The sequence below is a fragment of the Calypte anna genome, chromosome 4A (genome assembly GCF_003957555.1).
Source record: "Calypte anna isolate BGI_N300 chromosome 4A, bCalAnn1_v1.p, whole genome shotgun sequence".
NCBI classification, from domain to species: domain Eukaryota; kingdom Metazoa; phylum Chordata; class Aves; order Apodiformes; family Trochilidae; genus Calypte; species Calypte anna.
Window position 1 is genome coordinate 14,280,422 of NC_044248.1, and position 23,528 is coordinate 14,303,949.

Below are 23,528 nucleotides of genomic sequence, written 5' to 3' on the forward strand. Positions count from 1 at the left end.
AGAACTGCCACTCATTCCTTTGATCCAAGACTTTCAAAGAGACAGGAGAAATTTTCTTATTTGACTCCAGGGCTTGGATTTCAACAGGGAGAGATATAAAGATAGAACAAGGAGAATTTGAAGATGTAGCATGAAATACAATCAGATAACTAAGATGTCTGATGAAATACAGAACCCAAAACTGACCATCTAATCTGTTAATGTATGTACATCTTTTGCACATAAGTTATATTAAAAACAATATATATATTTTGTATGGTAATTTTAGTGTGATGTTACAAAATTTGTTGTAATATTTAATAATAATTAAAAAACCCAGGCTGTATTATTCTGGCAAAGTTCAGTTTGGGAATATTGTTTTTCCTCTGGAATTTGTTTTCATACTAGGAAATAGCATGCAGTGTATTTCATTCCACAAATGCTTCAGTTCAGGTACATACAGCTGTGTCCTGAGGTAAGCTGTCACCTGCAAGGTAACCTTAAGAGTCTGAACATTGCCAGGAATTAGTGAAAACATGGGAAATTCAGCACCAGAAACAGATCAACTTTTAACTATTAAGTGTTTTCTTGGTTGTAGTGAAATTAGAACTCACTAATAGAAACCTTTTAGATGAGGAGAGTAGTGTCCTATCACACAGAACTCCTCTAGACACATCCTGGGAGCTTTCACATCATCAGGGGTTATTGACAAGCAGAGGCAGCCAAGTACCAGAGCTGAAATCCACAAAAGAAATATGAGATGTTTGCCAATAATTTCTGGATGTGTCGTTGGACTTCATGCTATGAAGCTGAAATAAAAACTTGAGAGACTAAATCTGGAAGGTGTAACCTGATGACTCTTCAGAAGACAAGGTTCAGTTCCTCATCAGAATATTCCTGAAATTAAAATCATTGTAATTATTTCTCTGTTTTGCTGGTATATGTCCAGTAAAAAATTCCCTAATTTAGTGGCATGAAACTGCTAGGTGAATATCCTCAGGCAAAAGTAAAACTCTTTTCATTTGTTGAAGCAACCTTTATTAGTTTTTCTAACCACCAGTCACCTGAAAGCATAAATTAAGAAACAGCACAATTCCTTGTCAAAAGGACATTTAATTCAAACTGTGGGAATTAATGTTCTATTTTGCCCATCCAGGGCTTGCTATGATTGTAATGCCCTGCTGAAATCAAGGGGAATTGATTTGAATGAACAAGAGAGTGTGTTATAATTTGAATTAGAAAAGAAATATTAAATAATTGAAGACTCCGTCATTTAAACATACATATATTTGAGATCTCATTTCAGAAAAAAAAATATGCTTAAATTTTCATCCCTTTGTTTTCTTTTCGTTGACGCTTCTGTCAAGGGAAGATCAAGTGAAATTCAGAGGCACATATAAACTACTATCAGGAAGGAAAAAACCCTCCCAATTGCCAATAAATAGATCAATATCAAACTATTAATTTTTCATTCATCTATATAACAAGATGAAGACTCAGGGCCCTGTGGGCATACTACTATAATTAATCCTATAACTTTAGATTTTAACAGCTGAAAGAACAGAGCAGCAACAACCTTCTATATAATTTTACAAGTTAATGTTACAATAGCCTTTGCTAGCATGAGCATGTGTGCTTCCCAATGAATTTAGCAGATCTAAACTTTTGGATAATGGAGATGGATGATAAATGCAAAAACATTCTCAAGCTTCTATTTTCTCATTCTTTTCTTAGTATTTTCCTGTTAGGTTCCTTGCAGCATTTTGAACAGAACTGGTTTTACTCCTATGAAAAAACATCACATGTAATTCCAACAGTGTCAGTGGGAAGCTGTAATGGTTGAGTTACATTACTAAGTGGTGAAATGCTAAAACACACAGTGTTCTTTGGCTTGAACCAGACCAGCATATGGATGCAGAATCAGTGAAATTTTAAATGGAAGCCTGATGATTGTTTTGATTTAGGACATGTAGTGAAATGAGGCAACCAGGTGCCACTAATTGCCAGGGAGTGAGCATGAGCTTGTGTCAAGCCCACCTGTGCCTGATTAGGCCAAAAGGCCCCCTGGTTCTGCTCATGCGCAGTGGGGGCCCACCCTAATTAGGCACAGGTGGGCTTGACACAAGCTCATGCTCACTCCCTGGCAATTAGTAGCACCTTGTTGCCTCATTTCACTACAAGGGCACGTAAGTACACTGATATTTCTATTCAGGAAGGTTTTGCTCAGAGAGCCAATATGATCACAGTTGTGTGGATTGGCATTCAACAGCTCTAGCTATTAATGTTAACAGATTTAACAGCTCAGAAAATGCAACTTTATCAGCAGCATCCACTGAGCAAAACAAAAAAGCAAATAAACCATGAAGTCAAGTGCAATATACACTCAAGCCAGTCCTCAATGACAACTGAGAACTGCAGAAATCCTTTTATGCAAAACCACGGGAAAAAAATTGGCTTCTTCACACCATGTTAGCCATCCCACTATGGAATTGATGCCTTTGGCTTGCATGGAAAAAAACCAACACCTATCATCAGCTTGTAAAACTGGTTTTCTGAGATTGTAGCTTGCATGTCTGTCTACTTTGACAGTTTGATCACTTACATGAGCCACATGCACTGTTCCTTGCCTAAGAGGTTATTATTAGATACATGAAATCAGATGTCAGGCTTTCTAAAGCCTACCCCACTTTATAGAGTACTTAAGCACTGCAAGATACAGGCTAGGGAAGTGTCAGACTTTATGTTAATATATAAGTCACTACACAACAAAAAGCCATGTTTGAAAGCCATTGGTGTATGCAGGTTGCCTGATTCACAGACAGTAGGTTTAAAAAAAGCCACTAGTCTGAGATCTGTCACAAGGCTCCCAGTAACAAGATTGTTCTAATTTCAGGTTATGTCCTGAGCAACATTTAACTCCACTGAAAACACTATGCCTCCTCTTTAGCCTTCTAGCTTTGATGAATACTCTTATGTTGGCTCTGTGTGTTAGGTGAATTAAATTCTTTTAATCTCTGCTTGGGAAAACTGTTTAATTTCTTCTTGTTCAAGAAGGTGAAATGCAGCTGTGATTTGTCAGGACAAAGATTGTGCCTCTTCATTATCTCTGTTTGCCAGGTATTGGTGAAAAGGCAATGGTTATACTAAAAAAAAATGTCAATCCATGTTATTAACAGACCGTTTTGTTGTTATTGCTGTGAAATTGGAACAAAGTATTCAGAAGGGAAAATGGACAATTTCATGCAAGAGCATTTATAAAGTGAGCTGCAAATGAAAAAAAAAAATACGTAGGAGGATGGTGTGTTTCCTATTCCTATGACTGCATAATAGATCCAGCAACCTCATCCCCAGCCAATGATTTGATGGTGCATATGTACTGCCACATTGAAATTGCATTACTTAAGAAACACTTTTCACAAATCTGTTTCATGTGACATATTTGGGAGGGAACTGATTGATCTAGTGAATAGGGCTGAATTAAGTTCATTTTGTGACCTAAAATGCTTGGCAGCAGTCCAAGGAAAGTTAGACTCATGGCTTTCTCTACAATATTCTTATCTGCAGACTAGTGCCCGAGATTCCTGAAACAGGATTCCGCTTCATCAGCAGAGAAAAATATGTGCAGGCACTGTGCTGAATGCCCTTAATCAGAAAGATGTCCTGTAGCAAACAGGTGTACCTTAAATAGCAAAGTCAGCACGTTTACACTCGATGAAGACTTAGCTTTTAGATTAATAATTTCCAGTAGGCAAAGAAAGCAGGAAAATAATTAAAGATGTTAATTTGCTGCATTAGTTTATAGTTAACCCCCTGATAATGCAAAATCTCCCAGGTTGTAATAGTATTTCTTTCACCATGTGCATATGTTGTTCAGGGTATGAGCTCTGGAAGTATGAATCTCCATCTTTTTAAGTTTTATATTTTTTTTATACTGCTTCCTAACACATATTACAGACTTTTAAGAGATACATGAAAACAGCCTTGGCTGAAATACTTGAAAAATATGCTGCTAGATGATAGGCAGTCATAGGGAAGACTGTGGGAATGCATGGTTCATCTGTTAAATCTCCCCAACATCAGGCATGGGTACCCCTGTATAAACAGGCAGAGTTTTCAGAGCTGTTTGTTTTGGCAGACAGGTCCTCTTAGGTTTTTAAGCTAGATGCTGGAGCCTCAGTTGGGCATGGAAGGAATTTGAAAACAGGAATTCCCCTCCAGAAAATGCAAGAAAATTTCATTAAGCCCAGGAGGATTCTTAGGCATATCATTAATTGTGCTAACAATAAAGCTAAACACAGCAAAGAGGTGGTTGTGGACGTTAACAGCATGTGTGTTGGCTTTGTTTAGACATCTTAATGTCTTGTTTAGAGTTTACCTTGGCTTACCTAGAGTTTACATGTGACTCTTGTAGAAGAAGCAAGATCTGAGGGGACGCCTCAGTTCATTTCTGATTTTTAGTGTTAATTGTGCAGGGGTACTGGAGAAGACCAGAAGGTCACACTCCTTTACGTCTGCTCAAACTGTTCAAAACATTCAGATTGTCTTTTAACCTATATAATAGAAGAAATAAGGAAAACAGGGAAGCAAGTGTTGTGTGTACCACTTCATACACATTCCACAAAAATGTACTGAAAAGGCTGATTATAATTTAATTTGCAAATGTAGTGAATAAATATGAGCTTGGTTCATTATGCATTTATAGCTTCAGGGCTTTCCATTCTGTGTAAGTGTGCTTACCTTTGTACAAGATGAAAATTAAATTAGTTGTTTATATCACTAAAACCTGAACAATATGTCCTTGACAGGTGAAAGAACGTTCTCCCTTGTACCTTGCCAAACCGCACAACTATTGCTTTTTGGTGTCAAATTATCTGACTGTACTTTACTTCTCTGCACTGCATCTCCTTTATCTTCCTGATAAACATCTTTGCAGTTTTATTAGTATATACATAAACCAACTTTGTCTTGCACAAATAGTTTTTATTATAATTCTATTATAAATGTATATACATTTATTTTAAGAGCATATCTAAGTTATTTTGTATGGATACGTTTTGTCATACTTCTAAAACATAATCCAAGATTTCTTGTTATAAGAGAAAAAGTAAATCCAAGCACAGTTATTGAGTAAAGAGAGTATCCATGCAACCTTTCCAGGGGATAGGTGATAATTCTGAAGCTCTTCACAATTTTTGGGCCCATTTGGCCATTAGCTGTAAAAATAATTTAAAAAAATCCAGAAAAACTAAACATCAAAACTTGTGGGTTGGTTTTTTTTTTTTACGAACTTTTTAGATTTTTGGCAGGATTTTTCAAGTAGATTTGCTTTATCACCTTTATTTCCTCAGACATTATTGTCTAGGAAGTAGTTTGTGTATGGTTAAATGGTTAAATGGTATTTTAGCCTAAAGTTATTATACTGCACTCAGATTAACTTCTAACTGTAATAGAAGTCTCTCTGTTGCAGGATTTAAATCTTTGACTCCTGAGGCAGGAGTGCTAACCCTAACCAGGATACCAATGAATATTTCAGAAATTTCTGGTAAGTGTAACAAGAAGGCATGACATAATAGGAAAAAGATATTTAAGGTAAGACCTTGTATGTCTTTCCCCACTAAAGGATTTAATCCCTAAAGGATTTAAATTTAACACACGGTACTTGTTAAGTGGTTTGAAAAGCAAATCAAAGAAATCTTTGAGTCAACCAAAATATTACACTCACTTTCAGGTTTGAATCATCAACTTTCTGAAAATGTCTGCAACAAAACTTACTTTCAGTTTGACTTAAACTACAGCTAAATTAACAGAGCATTTAAAAATGAAAACTGTTGAACTCCTAGTTCTGTTACTAACTCCCAGGTGCTATATAATAGATATGTTTACACATTAATTTTGCAACTTGTGTAGGGCCAAATAAAAAGGGCATCCTTCATCATATGCGTAATCCAGTATGTCTGAACGAGCTATCAAAACAGAGCAACACAGAGGATCAGGTTCCATAGCCACCAAGAACAATATGCTAATTACAGACATGCCCATCACACACAGCATCCTGGTAGATAATGCTAATGACTTCTTATTTAAATAAAGATTTACTAATCTTTCATAATGAAGAATTACAAGGTAGTAAACTCAAGTGGATGAAATGAGTAATGAAAACTTCTACAAAGTGAAAATTGAAGAAGCACAGCGGAGGAGTCCTTGAAGGACCACGGTGAGCTAAGTGTGAATTTGTAGCCCCTGAAGTGTCAGAGGTTGGCAGATAGAAGCAGCAGCCCGTGTGGGATTGCAGAGAGAGGCAGATGTGGATCTGCAGCCATGGAGAGGAGGTGACTGTTCCCGCAGCAGCCGTGACTCTGTGTGCAGCCCAGGATGGAGCAGTTCCTGAGGCACTGCACCTCCTGGGAGGGACTCATGTCCCAGGGGTTCCTGAAGGACTCTCTGCCATGGGAGTGACCCCGTGTTGGAGTGGGGGAAAAATGTGAGGAGTCCTCCCCCTGAGGAGAAAGGAGCAGCAGAAACACCGTGTGGGGAACTGACCCTGAACCCCCCCTGCCCGTCCCCTGTGCCCTGAGGGAAGGCGGGAGAGAAGGGATCTGGGCCCGGGAAGGAGGGAGGGAGGGCTGGGAAAGAGAAGGTATTAAGATATGGTCACTGTTCCCTTTCCCCTTGTAGATTAAATTAGTTCTTTTTCTTCCCAAGTTGAACCTGTTTTGTGCCCATTGCTGTAATTGGAAAATGAGAACATCCCTATCCTTGTCTTGATCAAGGAGCTTTACTGTGGATTTTCTCCTCTCTGTCCCCCAGTGGAGGCGGAGGGTGAGTGAGTGGAGGCCCCGTTGGTACCGGCTGGGCCCAAACCGTGACATCAGGCCAGCCTTGTTTGCAGCTGATCTGCCGGCTCTGAATTATCTCATTACTTTCTGGCTCTCCGTGCCAAGTCTTAAATATAATTTCAGGAAGAAGCTGAATTCATAAATCTTGGTAAGAAGGGCAGCTATTTTTTTCAGATCTTCAGTAGCAAAATAATATTCACCTGAAGGAGAAATGATTTCACTTTGAAGGTGATAGAGTATTACACAGAAATTACAATGGCACTGGGCAATAATTTCCAGTCAAGTCTTGCAAAAAGAGCTGCCATATGTATTTGGACAAAATGAAATAGCAAAACAGTTCCTTTCCATCAGTATCGTAGCTAGCATAGTGATCTGCACAACCTATTCACAATTTATTCCTCCCTTTCATCAGGAAGCATTCAAGATTTGTTTGAACTATAAAGTGCAAAGTTTACCTAGCCTACCTGGCTTGCTTTGTAATTAATTGCTACTGTGGTAGGTGCAGCAGCAGTGCTGGAACACATAGCAAATTCAAACGGGAAAGGTGTCTTTGCCTTATTGGCAAACTAAGGGTTGTTTTTAACACCCCAAAGTTTCTAGTCCTGATGCACGTGATTGCATAGAGTCACAGACTGGTTGCAGAGAGTTGCTGCTTGGTTTTATTAGATATCTGGTAATATTGGTATCAGAAAGGGATCTGGCTAATGTCCAAGTTTCTGCAGGGATAATAAGCCCTGGCTCATGTGCTTCAAATGAGTTAGTTCCTAAAAAAAAACTCTGAGACCTCCTGATTTGTTAATGACAGATGTGCTATGAATTAGACTGAGCCAAACAGGACCAAAGCCCTGATGACTTTGTGCAATTCTACTGCAGAAGTGAGTCTGAATTTCTACCTTCGCCATGTAAAAGCACTTGTACCTGTGGCAGATGCTTGTGCAAATTGCCAGGTAGGATTGTCTTGGAGAAATGACACACCAAAGGTCATCACAGATTTTAAATTAATCACAGAGGATTTTACCATTCTGCCTTTTTCAGGAGAATTTAAAGATTGCCCATAAAAGCACTGATGTAACAGGAACAAATTTTGTGGGGAGAAGTAGATTTTTGACAAGGTTATGTCTGATTTATTGGCAGATTATTAGAGTATATTATCAGAGCATGGTGTACATCAACAGCAACATAACACTGTTGGTGTTATGATGCAGCTAGAAATGCGAGTGTGGTTAAGATTTATTTTTAAAGGGGTCATCGAGTTTGCAAGAATTAATTTTGTGTGAGGAAATGAAAAAACAAAACCAAACAACAACCAAAAAAAAAACCCCAACAAACTCCCACACTTTAAAAAAAACCAAACAAACCATCAGCAAAATAACAAAACAACAAAAACACAACCTACCAAAAAAACCCCAAATCCAGAAAGGGAAGGTGCAAGGAGCTCCCGAAGCAGGGATTCTTGCCAAGATCCAGTCCCGGCAGCCCCGCTGAACCCGTACCACACACAGACACACACAGACACACAGACACACAGACAAACACACACACACGTGCCGTTGCCAGGGTGGACCTTGGCATTTTCTTCTGGTTTCTTCATTACTTATGCGACTCCCGCATTGGGCAAGGCTCAGCCTGGCCCCTGGAGACGCAGCGCCAGCCTGCCAGGTCCCCGCTCGCCGCCCAGCCGGACCCGCATCCCGCATCCCGCATCCCGCATCCCGCATCCCGCCGGGCCCCGCCGCCGCCTCACCCCCCCTACTCCCGCAGCCTCCCCTCGCTCCGCGGTCTCGCACCCGCCACGGCCCGAACCAATGTCCCCGGCCCGGAGGGGGGCTGGCGGCCAGAGGCACCGTCAGGCCGGGGAGCGGGGGATGCGGACCCCCCTCCCGCAGGACGGAGAGTGGCGGCGCCCCTTCCCCAGGCCAACGGTCCCCAGGCCCGGCACGGCCCGGCGGGCGCGGCTTGTGAGCGGGGCGGGGGCGGCGCGGCGGGGCTCGGTTGGCCTTGGCCGGGTTCGGCTGAGAGGGGAGAGTCGCTCGCTGGCGGGTAAGGATTAACGGGACCCGCCGAGGGGGAGGCGTGGGTAACTCCAGCCGCGGCAGCGGGGAGCCGGAGCCCAGGGGAAGCCCTCAGCGCCCGGCGCCGCCATCCCCGGGAGGTCAGGGGTAAAGAAAAGGGCCCTCGGGTTACCGCTGAGGGGAAGGGGCTTAGAAGGCGCCCGGGCCGCACCGGTATGGTTTGGGAAGGGATTAGTTCTTTTTAAGACCTTGCAGCCCAGCATTTCAAGAAACTCTTGGCAACACAAGCGAGTATTTTTGTTTTTAATTTTTTTTTTCTGTATGACTTTATACTGTGGGTTGATGCGGGCCGTTTCTCACAAATAAAGCAGAGGTGGGAATGGGCTCGTGGCTCCCTTTCTGACTGGCTCACCTTCCCGCCCCCTCGGGGTAATTGCAGTCGGTTCCTATTGGTGAAGTTCGGTGTTCTCCGCTTGGCACGGAGCCGGCTCTGGCAGCCGTGGTGCGCGGGGCGGAGCGCTGCCGCCTCCTCTTGGTTGAGGTGACATTTGTCTTGGGGAAAGTGCATGGTGCATAAGCCGTAGCAGCAGCACTGTGTCTGCAGGTCAGCAAAAGCGGCTTTGGCAAAGAAGTCAGAAGAGTAATCGGTAACCCAGCAAGTCTGCAAAGTCCTGACACTACAAACATTGGTTCACATGAGACAGATTCCAAAAAAGAGTATTTTGTGTTCAGCTGGAGAAGGGATTTGAACTCCAGGTCCCTCTTAGGTGCTCTCCTTGTTTCTGTGTAGTCAATTACACATCTTCTCGTTAGTGTAAAACGTCCTGAAAGCATTTATGATTTGTTTCCTTTCCAAACACAAGAGGTTTGATTTGATTTAGTTAATCTGGTACTTTAGAACAGTGCTTTTCTTTTTATAGGGCTGCTTGTTTTGTTTCAGTATGGCTTCATAAAATAAATTTACATTTGTTTTATGGATCCATCAGTGCTGCATCTAGCACTAGGGGTGTTGGTGCTTAATTCCATAAAAAAAGACGATGTCTGAGGCTCAGGACCTCTGTAAAGAGATAGTTGTTGCAGGATGGCTTTCAGTTTGGAGAAGCAGATACTGGGAAAGGAGATACCGGGAGAATCAGATGTATCCTCTTCTGGATGAGCTGCCAGAATTCAGGAAGCAGCACTGTTCAGTTGTTTGGAGAAGGCTGGACTGGATGGGCACTAACTTTGTGCTGGTTTTGGAGAAGGGAGGAATGGGCTGAGCATCAGCCATGTGGGGAAAACGAATCTGAAGAGGGGAATGCTGGGTCAGCATGGGGCATTTCTTGGCAGAAAAGGAATCCTGAGGAATGTGGGGGCATGCAGAGAAAAAACTGGAGAGTGGTTGTACTGAACTAAATTGTGTAGCAAAAGAGAAGATGCTTTTCTTTTATCACAGTATCGCTGCCTTTTTTTTTTTTTTTTCTTTTTTTTTTTTTTTTCATTTTTAGACTGGCAAAAAGAACAAACTCTGCTATTCTGTAGTACTAGTCCTAAAATATCCAGAAGTATTTGTCTCTCTGTGTTACAGCTGCTAAATTCTTCACGATTCTCTTGTATCAATCTTCTTCATTCAGGAAAAATAGATTAGGGTTTGGTTTTTAAAAAAATCTTTCCTTTGTGACTTTGCTTTGACTTAATTATCCCTTCTCTGAACACTTAACCTGACTTCTAAGCCTACATTTAACCTGACTTCTAAGCCTCCAAGTGTTGTCCCAAATGCACATTATAGCAACCCGAGCAAATACGTTAAATCCAAGCACTGTGGTGGATATGTATTAAGTAGGTTTTAGGTGGAATTTAAATATGTAGAATTCCTAGTAAGAGCTACTACTTGGTCTGCAGCAATAATGCTTCCTATTAGACACTGGAAATCAGATCTCTGCATATAGTCTGTTTAGGATAACTTATTGTAACTCTCTGGTCTCTTGGAAACAACCAATCTTTGTATCTGAATTAGTGACAATAGTTAAGGCAAGAAAACTGTTATAAAGACTTCTTGTTTACATACAAGATGAGAGACTTATAGGAGTATAGATGATACATGTATATATGGGATTAGAACCTATAAAAGATAATAAATTCTATTGAAAACCTGAAAATCAAGGGAACAGTGTATTACAGTGAAAAAATGTCATTAAAGTTTCATTATTCAATGCAGACTTTTTAAATTTTTGCAGAGGCAGCAGGATTGTCACTTGCAGCTACACAGGCAGCAACTGGAAAAGAGCCAGGTTCCAGAAGTAACTTAGAGCCTTTGCATGAGAATGTTATAAATGATACTTCAGACTGGAGTGAAAAGAAAATTACAGACGAAGAAGGATTTGTTGAGCAAAGAACAATGACTCTGACTGAGAAGAGTGGCTATCCTGACACTGTGTATGTAAATGCAGCAAAGATTTTCCAAGTCATTCATACTGAGAAGCCCAAGGAAAAAACATTGGTGCGGTATGGGGATGGCTCATTATCTCCCATGCTAACTATTAAACATGAATATTCCCAGTGTGTATCTTATGAACTGGCTTTCAGTGCTCTAAAATGTAAGTATGAAACGTTTCCAGAAGTTGCCAACAAAAATTATATAGCAGAGAATATATGTAAAAACACAGTCTTTAGTTTCTACCTGATCCCCTGCAGAGATCTGCGGAATGTTTTGTTAAACTACAGGTTACTGCTAGACCTCTCCTATCCTTTAGATATGTAAATATTTCTAAGTGTTGTTAGGATGTTATGAAATGAAACATTTAAACTCCATAATTTTTGCTACAAAGGAAGTATGAGGACTTGTTAATTCATGATGGTTTGCTCTTAATTTTAATGATGGTTAAACTTGCAGCTTATTTTTTAGCAATTTTCAAGTTTTTATTTTTCTTCCATAGAATCTTGTAGATTTCATAGTGTAAATTGCCAATTTTTTTTTTTTTTTGCAGATCAAGATCTTCTTGAAGAGATTTTGTTAGATAGTGGTATTTACCCATGCCACTCAATAGTAAGTGAACATTTTTGTGAGGAAGTGCATTTTATGGTATTTCGAGTTGATGTAATTAGAATCTTTTCAGAGGATTCTTCAACATTTTTCAAAAAAACCCACCATTTGTTGTTCTGAACTATATTGTAGCCTGTGACTGAAACGTTGCTGGGCTTTTTAGTTAGTTGTCTAAAGCACCAGTCTCCAAGATACTAGATAAAATTGTTTGTGAAATTCTTGATGCACCTTACTGCTGGGAATCAAAACTTTCAAAGAAAGAAGAGTGAACCAAAACACTTAGTGCAGTGTTAAAACTTGCTCAGTCATGTTTTCCATGAGCCAGTCCATGTGTTTTCCTTCCCTGCTGTGTTACCCTGTGAGTGAAGAAAAAAATCATGCTCCTTTCTTGTCCCTGGGAATTGGAAAGCAAGGAGTGAACCCAATCAGACAAAAGAATGCATGGAACCCATTTCATTCCCTGGGCAAACTGTGTTGTATACAAAATATTGTACTGGCAAAAATTATTCCCATTTACTCTCTCAACATATTTCCCTTCTTTGACATGCAAAGAAAATCTAGACCTGACAGAGTAATCTGCTATTCATTCCAATTTAGTTTTGATGCCTTTGAAAATGACAAGATGAATTTGAACTTACGTGATTTGTGGAGATGGATGTGAGCAGCCAGATGATATAACACGTTTGATTTCTGGCTTGTTTTTGTAAGAAAGTAAGATTTATGTGGTAACAGTTTGTATTTGGTGTTATTTCCCTAACAACTTGAATTTTCTAGCTACTTTCACGCAGATTTGTTAGAAAGTTAGAGTTTCCGAAGGTGTAAGAGTGGTAAGAATTTAATAAAAAGAGGTAGAAAAGAGTAACTGAAGTGCTGTTAATTATTGACCCTACTAAGGAGATGGTTGCTCCCTGTTTTAAACATTTGGCCATAGGGAGGAGATTTTACATATGTCCCACTGGCAGAATGGTCAACACAACCGAGCTTATTGGTTGTTACATACTGAAGAATCCCACAGGAGACAAGCTGATAGACAGAGAGTTTTTGTTACTTCAGTTATTCCAGAAACTATTTTATGAGGAGAAAATTAAAAAAAGAAAAATGTTGAAATTGGAAGTCTGGTAACATTAGAAGTTGTTTAGATATTGTATATTATTTGTGTGTATGGAGGATGTTTTTAACTTTGATAAGGTAAATTTTAAGCTGTGTATCTGAGTTTCATGTTTCACTAACTCTTCATAATGAATTAATTTCATATTCTCACAAATCAGGGCTTCATTGGAGTTTTTAATGCCTTTCACGTGGGAGACTGCTTTTTGATATGGATCTTCTTATGCAGAATTAAGTCATGTTTTGTGTCACTTTCTCTGTCCTGTTGCTTCTCTTGCAGCCAGATGAATTAACCAGCTTGCTGGTTGTGATGCTTTATGACCTACAAGACCGAAAATTCAAAGCACGAAAGATTTTTGATAAAGAAGAACCTGTAGAAGAAATTCAGCAAATAGAGGATTATCTATACAGGTATACATGCTAAGAACTATTTTGTTTATAAATATAAGCAGAAATACAGATGTGTATAATACTATTACAGATGTCTTCAGCTTCAAATTTTGTGTGCTTTGTTCCAATTTTAAATGAGAGCATAGTTTGATGGGAACTTCCATGTTCCTATAGTTAAGGAAAATACAGCTTTTTAAAAAAACATCTTTATATTGTGAAGTAGTTTGCTAAAAAAGGTATATTATTTTTGAGCTGTTGAAACATTTTTCATACAATTTTAGAAGAGTCAAGATGTCATGGAATGGAATAACATCCATTTACTTAGCAATACTTATATTACAGAACTTTGTTAAATATTTATTATTGTAATTAATTAGTACAAAACCAGAAGATATGTAAAATAAACAGTTAAAGTAGTACTTAAGTATTTCTTTCATCAGACTGTTGATGAACTCAACAGACATTTGGTTTTCTGTATTTTCTGTAGCATCTTGTAAAACGAGGCTTCACTTTTGGCTTTGTTTTCTGAGCAAGGTAGTGTTGTAAAAGAAATACTTCATGTTAATAGCTATTGTAATCCCTTGGAAAATTTAATAATCTTGTGATTATGCTTGTGTAGTTTTAAGACCAAGTTGGCAGCTGCACTAGCAAGATCCCGCATCAAACATGGTGCTCTGTCAATTGAATCCTTTCTACCAGAAACTGTACGGAAGCAGGAACAGAGGGCTTCTGCATTACCTTTATGTGTTTGGGTAAACACATTGAAAATCAGGTAAGGTCTTTAAGGTATCATCTAATATTGATGGGTTTATAGATGAAATGATACATGACCTTGTTTTAGAATTGCCAGATTATATTAATACCAGTAATTTAAGTTTCTTATAGTAAATTCTGCTTTGTTTCTGCTTTGTCCTGCGACTTTGCCTCATACTTGTTTGTAGTTTTTAATTTATTGCAGTAATGGTATTAATGAACTGTAAAAAGTTATGAAACAGTTTTTCTTCTTACTTTTCTTTTGTTTGTGTGAGTCTTTCACCAAATAAATGAAGAAATAAATTTAAAAAAAAAAACCTCTGTAGGTGAGTGAACTCTGACAAAACAGAGAAAGAGAAAACTTGTTCAAAAGTGTGTGTATTACTTTAAGCCATAGCAGTGGCAAAGAATTTTAAGAGAGATGCAGTACAGTAGTTAATACTGGTGTTTATTCTGGATAGTGTAAACCTGAAACGCATTTTTTTCAATCCTTGTATTTGGTGGACTATTCTACAAGTAACACTGGTGTTCCCAGTTCTGTTCTAACTGTTACACGAACCGTACCAGGATAACTTGTCTTTTATTAGACAGGTAGTCTGCTTTATTATGTGTTCAAGAATTCTGTTTTCATAGTCTTGTGTTGGACCAATGGTCTGTGTTTAGGTTATAGGCAAGATAGAGAGGGTGTCTTAATCTGGTTGTGATTTTGCAGCTGTTAACTAAGACTGAGCTGAAAGCTGCTGTGTTGACCCTATGGTTAATGTACCATATCAGCTTATGGTACAACCGAAACTCCAAGTGTATATACTTTAAATCTTTATGATATCTGAATTGCAAATGTCAGCATTTATGCCTCTATTACATTTACACGAAGATTATGTCAGCTATAAGCCATTAAGTTCATTGGCAGGCTGGTCTAAATTGAAAGCAATTGAAAGAACTGAACTGTTCCAGCAGTAGTCTCCTGAGCACATGGACATTTATGTTTTGATGCTTTTGAGTCATCCTCTGGAGACTCATACCTCCTTCTTAATCTGTTTTATCAAACATTAACTTAATTATTTCAAACCTGAATTTATATGCCTAAAATAGTGATTTCCCCTCCTGCATTAGACAGCACTGTGTATTTCTTTTAAAATGTATATCTATATATAGATACACACATATACACAAACACACTTGAAAAAGAACAGACAAACCATATCATCAATGTGATTATATTGCTTAAGTAACTCTTGAATATTTAATGGACAGAGTTGTATGTTAACAGCCTTCAAGATGTTTTCAGGGAACTGGAGCAAAGGGGATTCAGAAGAGTTCAATCTGTGTCAGACTTGGACCATTACACGTACTGTATGGACCTACACTGCCATGATGTATTGGTTTTTCCTTCCTCTCTTAAGGAAGAACTGCTTAATTTAGATCTTTTTGCAGATTGCAAACTCGTACTGCAGGTGAGTTGATGTCACTCTTGAGTAATGTGAACTGCAAACTAATATAATGCTTTGCATTAGAATGAGGTCATGTATCGTGTGACTGTTCTGCTATATCAGTCAGGAAGCAACATACTCTCATAAGGTTTTGGACATTTTTAATAATCAGAACATTAGAAATTGTTTCACTTAGTAAATTTAGCATGCAAATGTTAATGCTTATAATTGATAGCTACAGTTAAGTTAGTAAAATGTTTTAAATTCAATCTTAAAGCTGTTGAAATAAGCACCAAAAGTGGTCAAAGAGGCAGATTTGCTTCTGAAAATGTGGGGAAAGTTTCTACATATATCTATATGCATTACCACCTGTTAGTAGGTAATGATATGCTAATATATCTTGTTCTTTAACTGTATCGTTGGAATGAGGGCAGTACTTAGTATTTTGTGCAGCGTGGTTCTTAAATCTACATAACATCCCCTGGTATTTTTCCTGACTTGCCATTATTATCCTCTCCAGGCAAGATTGGTCAGAGGTTCCTATTCTAGAGCAGTGGTAGGGAATAACCATGCAACAACACACAACCACAAATTGTCTGAAGTGTCTGATGATTTTTGAGCACTTAACAGAAACATTTCAAAGGGCATTTTCACTTGATACTTAGCATTTCCTTGAAATTTTAGAAAAGAACTATACAAGACAGACCCATAGATCACAGGAACAAATGCTGGGTATTACTACTTAAGACTGTTCAAAGTGAGGGAACAGAACCCTCAAAACTCCATCTTTCTCTGGAAGGGTAGGGGGGGGTACTTGAGTGTTGTATCAGTTCACATCAAATGTGAACTGAAAGTTGTGGTTTTTTTTCTCCTTGCCCTTTATCATCAGTGTTTGCCAGATCTGGTACAAGCATAGTACCTGTGACCTCCATCTTCAGTCTTTACCTTGTAAAGTAATTTGGTGGAGATAATGCTGCACAAATGTCTTTGTCTCTTCATCACCTGTAGCATGAGATCTTTTGTTGAGAGGTTCCTGTGCTTTCTGCATTCAAATCTGCCTCTTTGTTTGAATGCCAGCAAAATCTTGGTCTTCAATTAAGCCCTGGTAAGGGCATAATTTCTCATTTTAATTACCATGAAGAGCTATGTGAATGGTTTTGCATTTCTCTGTTAAGCTGCCTCTGAGGATGAGTTCCACATATTGTGGCCTCTGTATTTGCTAGGAGTTCCTCCTTATGGAGATGATACACACATTTCTTTTGCCTAGAGATATTATACTTATACGTTAGTTAGATTTATTTGAATTTAGTAACTTAATACGTTTCATTTTGTACTTAATTATGTACTAGCAGAACTGTCTATCTCTGATTACCTTTTCTCCTCCCTTCTTTTCCCTTTGTCATGAAAATGATGAAATGCTTTCTCAGTTTGGCAAAGAAGTTTGGCATTCAGAGGAACCAAGTTAGTTGTCCATACTCAATTTTTGTGTCATTGTTTTCTAGGATAAGTCTCGCAGCCTTGCTGTGCACTCTTCACAGGCGCTGTTGAACATAGGGGACGACATTATTGTGGCTCACCTGGGTTCCCATCTGACCATTGCCCATATGTCAGTGCTGACAAATTACAGCACATCCAATATTTTTGTTTGTGGTGTGAAATCTTCAGCAAAAGCAGAAGAACTGAGGAGCTTGTTCAGTCACATGGAATGTAAAAGTAGGTGTTAGAGCAGTTGCCGTGCATAAAGTATTGTGTTACAGATGTTTAACTATAAACATGACACAGTTCTACCAGAATTCAGAGATCCATTCTTTGAGGACGTGGGGAGAGCTGCAACAATTTATTTTTTGTCACAAGGTGAGCTGACAGCTCTTCAGCTACAATCAAGTTAATAAAAATATGCAGATTAACCATGTCATAGAATCAGGCTCCTGAAATGTCACGGGGAATTTTTTTCATATAAATAGTTACTGTTCAGCAGTTGGTGTAGCTGGGAACTTTTGGGTCCATTTATTTGGTGGTTTTAGTCCAATTTTCATCTGTTTGAGAGTGCTACTCTAAAGCCCATGCACTTGTCCAGTTTACCCATAGGATAAAATAGGAACAGAATGCAACAAGATGGTGGAACCCCATTAGGAGTCTTTTCAGTGGAAAATGTTAAGGTCTAGCTAGTCCTTCAGTTTGAAACTGGAATGCTGTCTCTTCACATTTATCACATTGAAATTAGGCTGGTTTGCTTGCATGTAGAACTGTCAAGCTTTTCAATTTTTTTTTCACTTTTTTTTTTCACTTTTTTTTTCAGATATTCACTTGTTACCTGAAGACTTCACTGAGATTGACCCAGTAGACCCAAGACTTGAAAATGCAAAAGTTATTTTGTTGCTGCCACAATGCTCTGGACTGGGTGTTGGCAATCCAATAGACTTTATTGTCCATGACCACGGAGGTAACTTGGCACAGTAGCTAGCTCATGCTTCCTGGTTGAAATAGTATTGAAGTATTGTGGGCTGGGCATTGTAGCAGCTTCAGTAAATGGTATAATTTTATAAAATACCCTTCCTTTTAGAATTTTATTTTAATATAAACTATATATATTAAACACCATACATAGTTCTGTAAGTATAATGTACATGCAGGACACCATGGAAATAGAAAAGAAAATAACACAGATGATTTTTCCTCACAAAGTGAGCAAGTGTGTATTTGGACTATCCTGGAATTCTCAACAAGAAAAAATATCTCTAGGTGGCACTGAAGGATTAACAGCATTTTGTAATGTCAATTTCTAGTCAATAATATAATGTTAGAGGGTTGTTCTGGGGAGCAGAGTATATATAGCCTTTAGATAGAAAATTTATTTCTAGATACCAGTGAGTATATGTAATTTTCCCTTGAATATATTTCTTTATTGGCTGTTTGTATAAGTCTGTTCACTGTACAGTTTTCATTAGATGGGTAAAGAGGCAAAGAATAATAATTTAGGCATTTCTTGGTATTGTAACTCATAAAGCTTACCTTTCCACTGCACCAGTAATGAACTGGTCTCTTGCCAAAGCATTTTCTGCAGACAGCCAAGTTTTAAGACACTCATACATGCTGCATTAATAATTTTACAACTCTTTGCATTTAGATGCAGGATTGCTAAGAGATGTTTTCCAAGGATGTGTATCTGTGGATAAACTCAATATTCTTGCTGAGAGGCAGCTTAATGAGTTGATGCATGCAATGAAATGTAAGTGTGCTAGCTTGTGGATTTCTGGGGTAACCTTATACTATAAATTCCATTGCACTGCCACCTGGTTTTATAGAGTTAAAAATGTGGTGTTTATTAGATGTGTAAACAAACCCCCTAAGTAACGCTCTCCTCAAGTTTGAAGGTGTAGCTGTGTCCTAGTATTCACCACCCGGTAATACAATAATCTTTGTCACTGTATAGAGAACTGGCTTAGCTGTACTCTGCTTTGGGGAAGTTGTCAATGGAGTCTGATTCCCTCTGCCTCCTGCCACTTTCTTTCTGGCTCCTTTGGTAGCTGTGCAAAAAGACTGGACAGTAGCCCTGAATTTCTGCTGAAATCTGCAAATAGTTTAAAACATCTTCATTGTTGAAAACCTCTAGAGATGAAGGATATACTTTATTTTTAAAAATTACATCCAACATAATTTTTATGCTGGTTTCAGTCTTTACTAAACCTGCTTATATGAAGAAAAAGTTTTTTTGTTATTTTGTTTTGTAGTTAACAAAGTACAAGCTATTGTTTACTGCACTTGTTCAGTTTACTCAGAAGAAAATGAACTAGTAGTGAAAAAAGCACTGGAATCTGGAGTGGAAGGAAATAAAGTAAAACCATATAGGTAGGCAATGAGTAGTTTTGTCTATGGAAAAATTAAGTATAACTTCAAATAGTAGCATAATTGTAGCATAACCTGTCCTAGACGGATCTGTGTCTTGCATAAGATTCGTGTTTAAAATACTTTTTGCCATCTCTCATTCAATTAATGTTGGTGTTATAAGCAAGTATCATCTTCGTGACTTTTTCATCTAATATTTTTGTTTCCACCTGAAATCAAGCTGGGCAGACAGCATGACTGCTTGGAAAAAACATCGTGGCAAGCTTCACATAGAGCTATGGCTTTCACCCTATTGGTATTCAGAGAATGAAGTTAGTTTAAGATAAAATGGAGATTTGAACTCAGGGAACTCACAGGCATGCTCTCAGCTTCTCACCTAAAACAATCAGTTTCAAAGGAAGATACAAAGTCTTAAAATGGAGAATTATATAAAAGAACAAGAACCTCTGCTGTAGGATTGCTGATCCCTGTACTCAGGTGAATGAATTCTGGGTGGTCAGGTTACAGTAAGAGAACGTCCTGTGCACTCACACAAATACAAATACCTATTGAAAAGGCATGTGTGTTGTATATGTTACATATGTAGCTAAAACTTCCCAGCTGTCACCCCTGTCAGATGGAGCAATTGTTAAAAGACTAATGGATACTTTCTGGATTTTTTCAGTCACAGCAGATGAATGCAAACAGTTGGCACTTTGCTTGCATGTAGATACAATCGTTGGTTACAGGATACAAGTTAAAAGAGTTTAGTTGCCAAAAACACAAGACAGAAATACTTTGTTTTTAGAATTCATATTATCTTAGGTGTTAGTGAATTGGCCATCATGGTAGTGTGGTTCAAGATACCATTCAGTGAATTTAAATGTGGCATGATTAAAATGGTAAATGTTAACTGTGACTGGTCCAAAGAATTTCACAAAAAAGTATGTTACACATAATGCTCACTGATGATGATCAGATACCTCACTGATGCATTGCAAAACTTTAAATTTGAAAAAACTTACTACAAATAGGTATTTTTCTCCTAAGATAGGTAGATATTATGAGCATATACCTAGTAACATGAGCATACTCTTTGTAACTCAAAGCCAACACCTCTACAATTTCTATATACTGCTCAGCATTTTCAGAGCCTTCCCCAGCTTTGTGGACAACTTGATAATCTAGTAATTGCAGACTGAAAAAAGAACTTAGTTGTTATTTGCCTTCATACATATCTATTATCTGGTGGTTAATATACTTACCTATTGGAAAAAACAGAATTAGTTCTGTAAAGATTAATTGTTGTGTCTTTCTTGTAGTTTTTAAAACTGAGGATTGATTATTGGCTCTGTAAAGCTGCTGCTGAAAGACACAATTTGGAAATTACTTTCAGTATATATTTTAAAATTGCTTTTATATCCTCAAGCATTATTTTCTTATTGTCTACAGGCTTATTCCTCCTGCTTTTAATACTTGTTCAAATTCAGAAGCTTCCACAGAGTTGTTTTTCAAAATGGAGCCATCAGAATCTTCCAGTGGTTGCTTTCTAGCTATTCTAGAAAGAGAGGTAAGCTAAGAAAATTACCATTTAAAAAGACTTAAAACAAATATTGCCATTTTCTACAAAAGGATATATGAAATGAAACATTTAAAAAAATATTCCTGGCTGGTTTTCAGTTGACTGAAAATGAGCAGTTTAAATGTGCCACTTCTAGAGTTTTGTGCTGAGTACAACTTCCCAACATGTGCGTTTTCTTCTGGAGTTGTTTGTGGTAAGGGCAGTTTCTCATTACACAACAATGCTAGGAATACCCAGAGGTAACACATCCTTGCTGTCACACCTTGGAATGAAATACACAGCTTGGTTACTCATGAATAAGGGTGTCTGGTAAAGTTGTTATGTCTGGATGTGTCACCAAGATTTGACAGTATCCAAGCAATGTCACCCCCAGGGGTTTGAGACTTCATTATAATTTGAATAAAATAGGTGTGAGTATCTTTCCTTCCAAAACTAAGGCATATGTAAATCTGGCCCAAAAGGCAGGGGGCTTTTGCTGAGTAAATGGAAAAGATTGGCCTGATTCCTGAGGAAGGAATCCCTTGAAGGGCTCGTTTGCATCTCTAAGCATCAACATTTTCCTCATGTATGAAAAAGCAGGACTTTTTTTTCATCAGAAGAAGGGGGGGAGCTAATTTGAATTTCATTGAAAATATGAGACCTTGTTCCATTATTTGTATCACTTTCTATCATACTGCAATTACAGTGCTTGAAAGAAGCTCGTGTCTTTAGGGGAATGGAAAGATTTTATCAGAGGAAGAGAATCACACATGAAAAGCCTTTCAAGTTATCTATTATTGATCTCCTTCTTTTCAGTGTAAAATATTTTTTAACGTGGCTCCCTGAGCTAGTAAGTTTTTGGCAATTTTGCTGTGTACATCTGTCTGCCATGTTCTCTTTTGTTTCAGGTAGCTGATTTATTTTAAGTAAAATTCTAATGCAATTGCTCCACTTTTTTTTGCCAATTTTTAGGTGACTCTTGAAATGATTTTCTGAAAGGACAGAAAACATGTATCTTAAATGGAAGTCTCTGGTTTATAGAAACCTTCTTGGCTGGCTGTAAATAGTTTATTTCCCATTGCTTCTCTTTACATATTTGGGATGTTGACCTGGTTCCTAGTTAATCCAGTTTGAGAGTTCTTTGTTTATACATTATGAGCAGGGATTTTCATTATCATGAAAATTGTTCCTGTTTAATGTTATTGATCACACTTCTGTATTTTGGTTACTATTTCTGATACAGACCTTTAAAAATATAAATGCATGTTATTACAGGCAAGATACAGAGCAAGTCAATGTGGGAGATGTAGTACAACCCCTAGAATTATTTTTCCCTTTTTCAGGCCTCTAGAGGGCGAAGTATCAAAAGAGCAAATGCTCAGATCCACAACACGTTCATTTCATGTTCTTTATTTCTTGAATAAATAGTTTGGTTTGCATTTATCATGGGATTTAAAGCTTTCTGCTAGATTCTGCCATAGTTTTCTCATGGAGTAAGTTCTTGGGAACCTTGCATTGAAGCATGGAGTTTGTAGTTCTGTGTTGTGGCTAAACTTATTGTTTCCTTTGAAATTTTCAGAAAGATCCTGAAAATGTGTCTGCTGGTGAGATTTTGTCTCGTGCTGCATCTAAAGGACTACTGGATGGCATTGCTGTAAAAAAACCAAAGGAAGGGAAAAAGCAACGGAAAGCAACACAGCACAGACGTAATATCAGTGGCAGGGGTATAGAGCCAAAGCTTGCAGAGTTCCTTCACCATCCACCTGTATCCAGTATTAAAGCTGAAGTTTCAGTGTCTAAAGCAGGCAGTAACATGAGCCAAACAAGGAGCTCTGTTCAGCTGAAGAAATCTATCAACCCCGTTTCAGACAAAGCTCTGCCTGAAGTGCTGAAGCACACATCACATTTGTCACCCGCAGGCAAGGTGACATCTGAAAGACAGACATTTGCTAGAAAGCCCCGTGCAGAACGTAAGAAGCTTCCACTGAAGACTGTGGAAATTGTTTTTCCTCCAGCGCTAACACCACAAGGAAACAAACCCAGGTTATCAACTCAGCAGTGCTTTCATTGCTTGACTAAAGCAAAGGCTGCCAGGACACTTCTACAGCCTCTCTCTAAAGGGATCAAGCCACCTGTGCGTAGCCACATTCACCCATGGCTGTAAGAATCTTCAAGCTTTGTCCCTACCTTTACACAGAAGGTAAAGATTTGTGCATATATATTAATCAATACCCATAGATTACAGTGTATCTATATGCAGGATAATCTTGCTGTGGACAACAGACAAGATTATTGGGTATTTGTGTGGAAATATCCTTGTTAGACAATAATTTTGAACGCTTTAATTACACACAGTAATTTCACTTTAAAGTGAATGTAACTCAGCTACATAGGACCAATAGACCACTGGGGAATGAGGTCCAAAAATACAAAGTTTTGCTATAAATTTTGAAATGACAAGTTATAGCATATAGGATTTCCCCCCACAGCCTGAACAGAGCTGGAAGAATACTCATATTTCAAAATTATTATTATTATTCTTTTTAATACAATACAATGCAATGTGGGATTGCATTTTTCTTTACAAGTGCTAGATACTGTTTTTGTAAGTTA

General features: G+C 38.3%; 1 protein-coding gene across 1 annotated transcript; it reads left to right on the top strand.

Moving 5' to 3' along the window:
• The first annotated feature begins 7,663 nt into the window (after positions 1–7,663).
• Positions 7,664–23,308, top strand: NSUN7 (NOP2/Sun RNA methyltransferase family member 7). The gene is made up of 13 exons (XM_030449952.1): positions 7,664–7,762; positions 8,435–8,855; positions 11,044–11,403; positions 11,794–11,852; positions 13,237–13,367; positions 13,966–14,118; positions 15,370–15,553; positions 17,032–17,242; positions 17,829–17,972; positions 18,657–18,758; positions 19,261–19,378; positions 20,807–20,924; positions 22,495–23,308. Exons 1-13 carry the CDS (start codon positions 7,664–7,666, stop codon positions 23,077–23,079), a joined length of 2,685 nt encoding a protein of 894 aa, XP_030305812.1. The 3' UTR covers positions 23,080–23,308.
• Positions 23,309–23,528: the final 220 nt, after the last annotated feature.

What these genes read in the sequence shown, in the direction of transcription:
- NSUN7 (XM_030449952.1), top strand. Translation starts at nt 7,664, where the DNA reads ATGACTTTGTGCAATTCTACTGCAGAAGTGAGTCTGAATTTCTACCTT. An exon ending in ATTGCAAACTCGTACTGCAG is followed by an intron (nt 15,554 to 17,031) that starts GTGAGTTGATGT and finishes ATTGTTTTCTAG; the next exon opens with GATAAGTCTCGCAGCCTTGC. An exon ending in CAGTCACATGGAATGTAAAA is followed by an intron (nt 17,243 to 17,828) that starts GTAGGTGTTAGA and finishes TTTTTTTTTCAG; the next exon opens with ATATTCACTTGTTACCTGAA.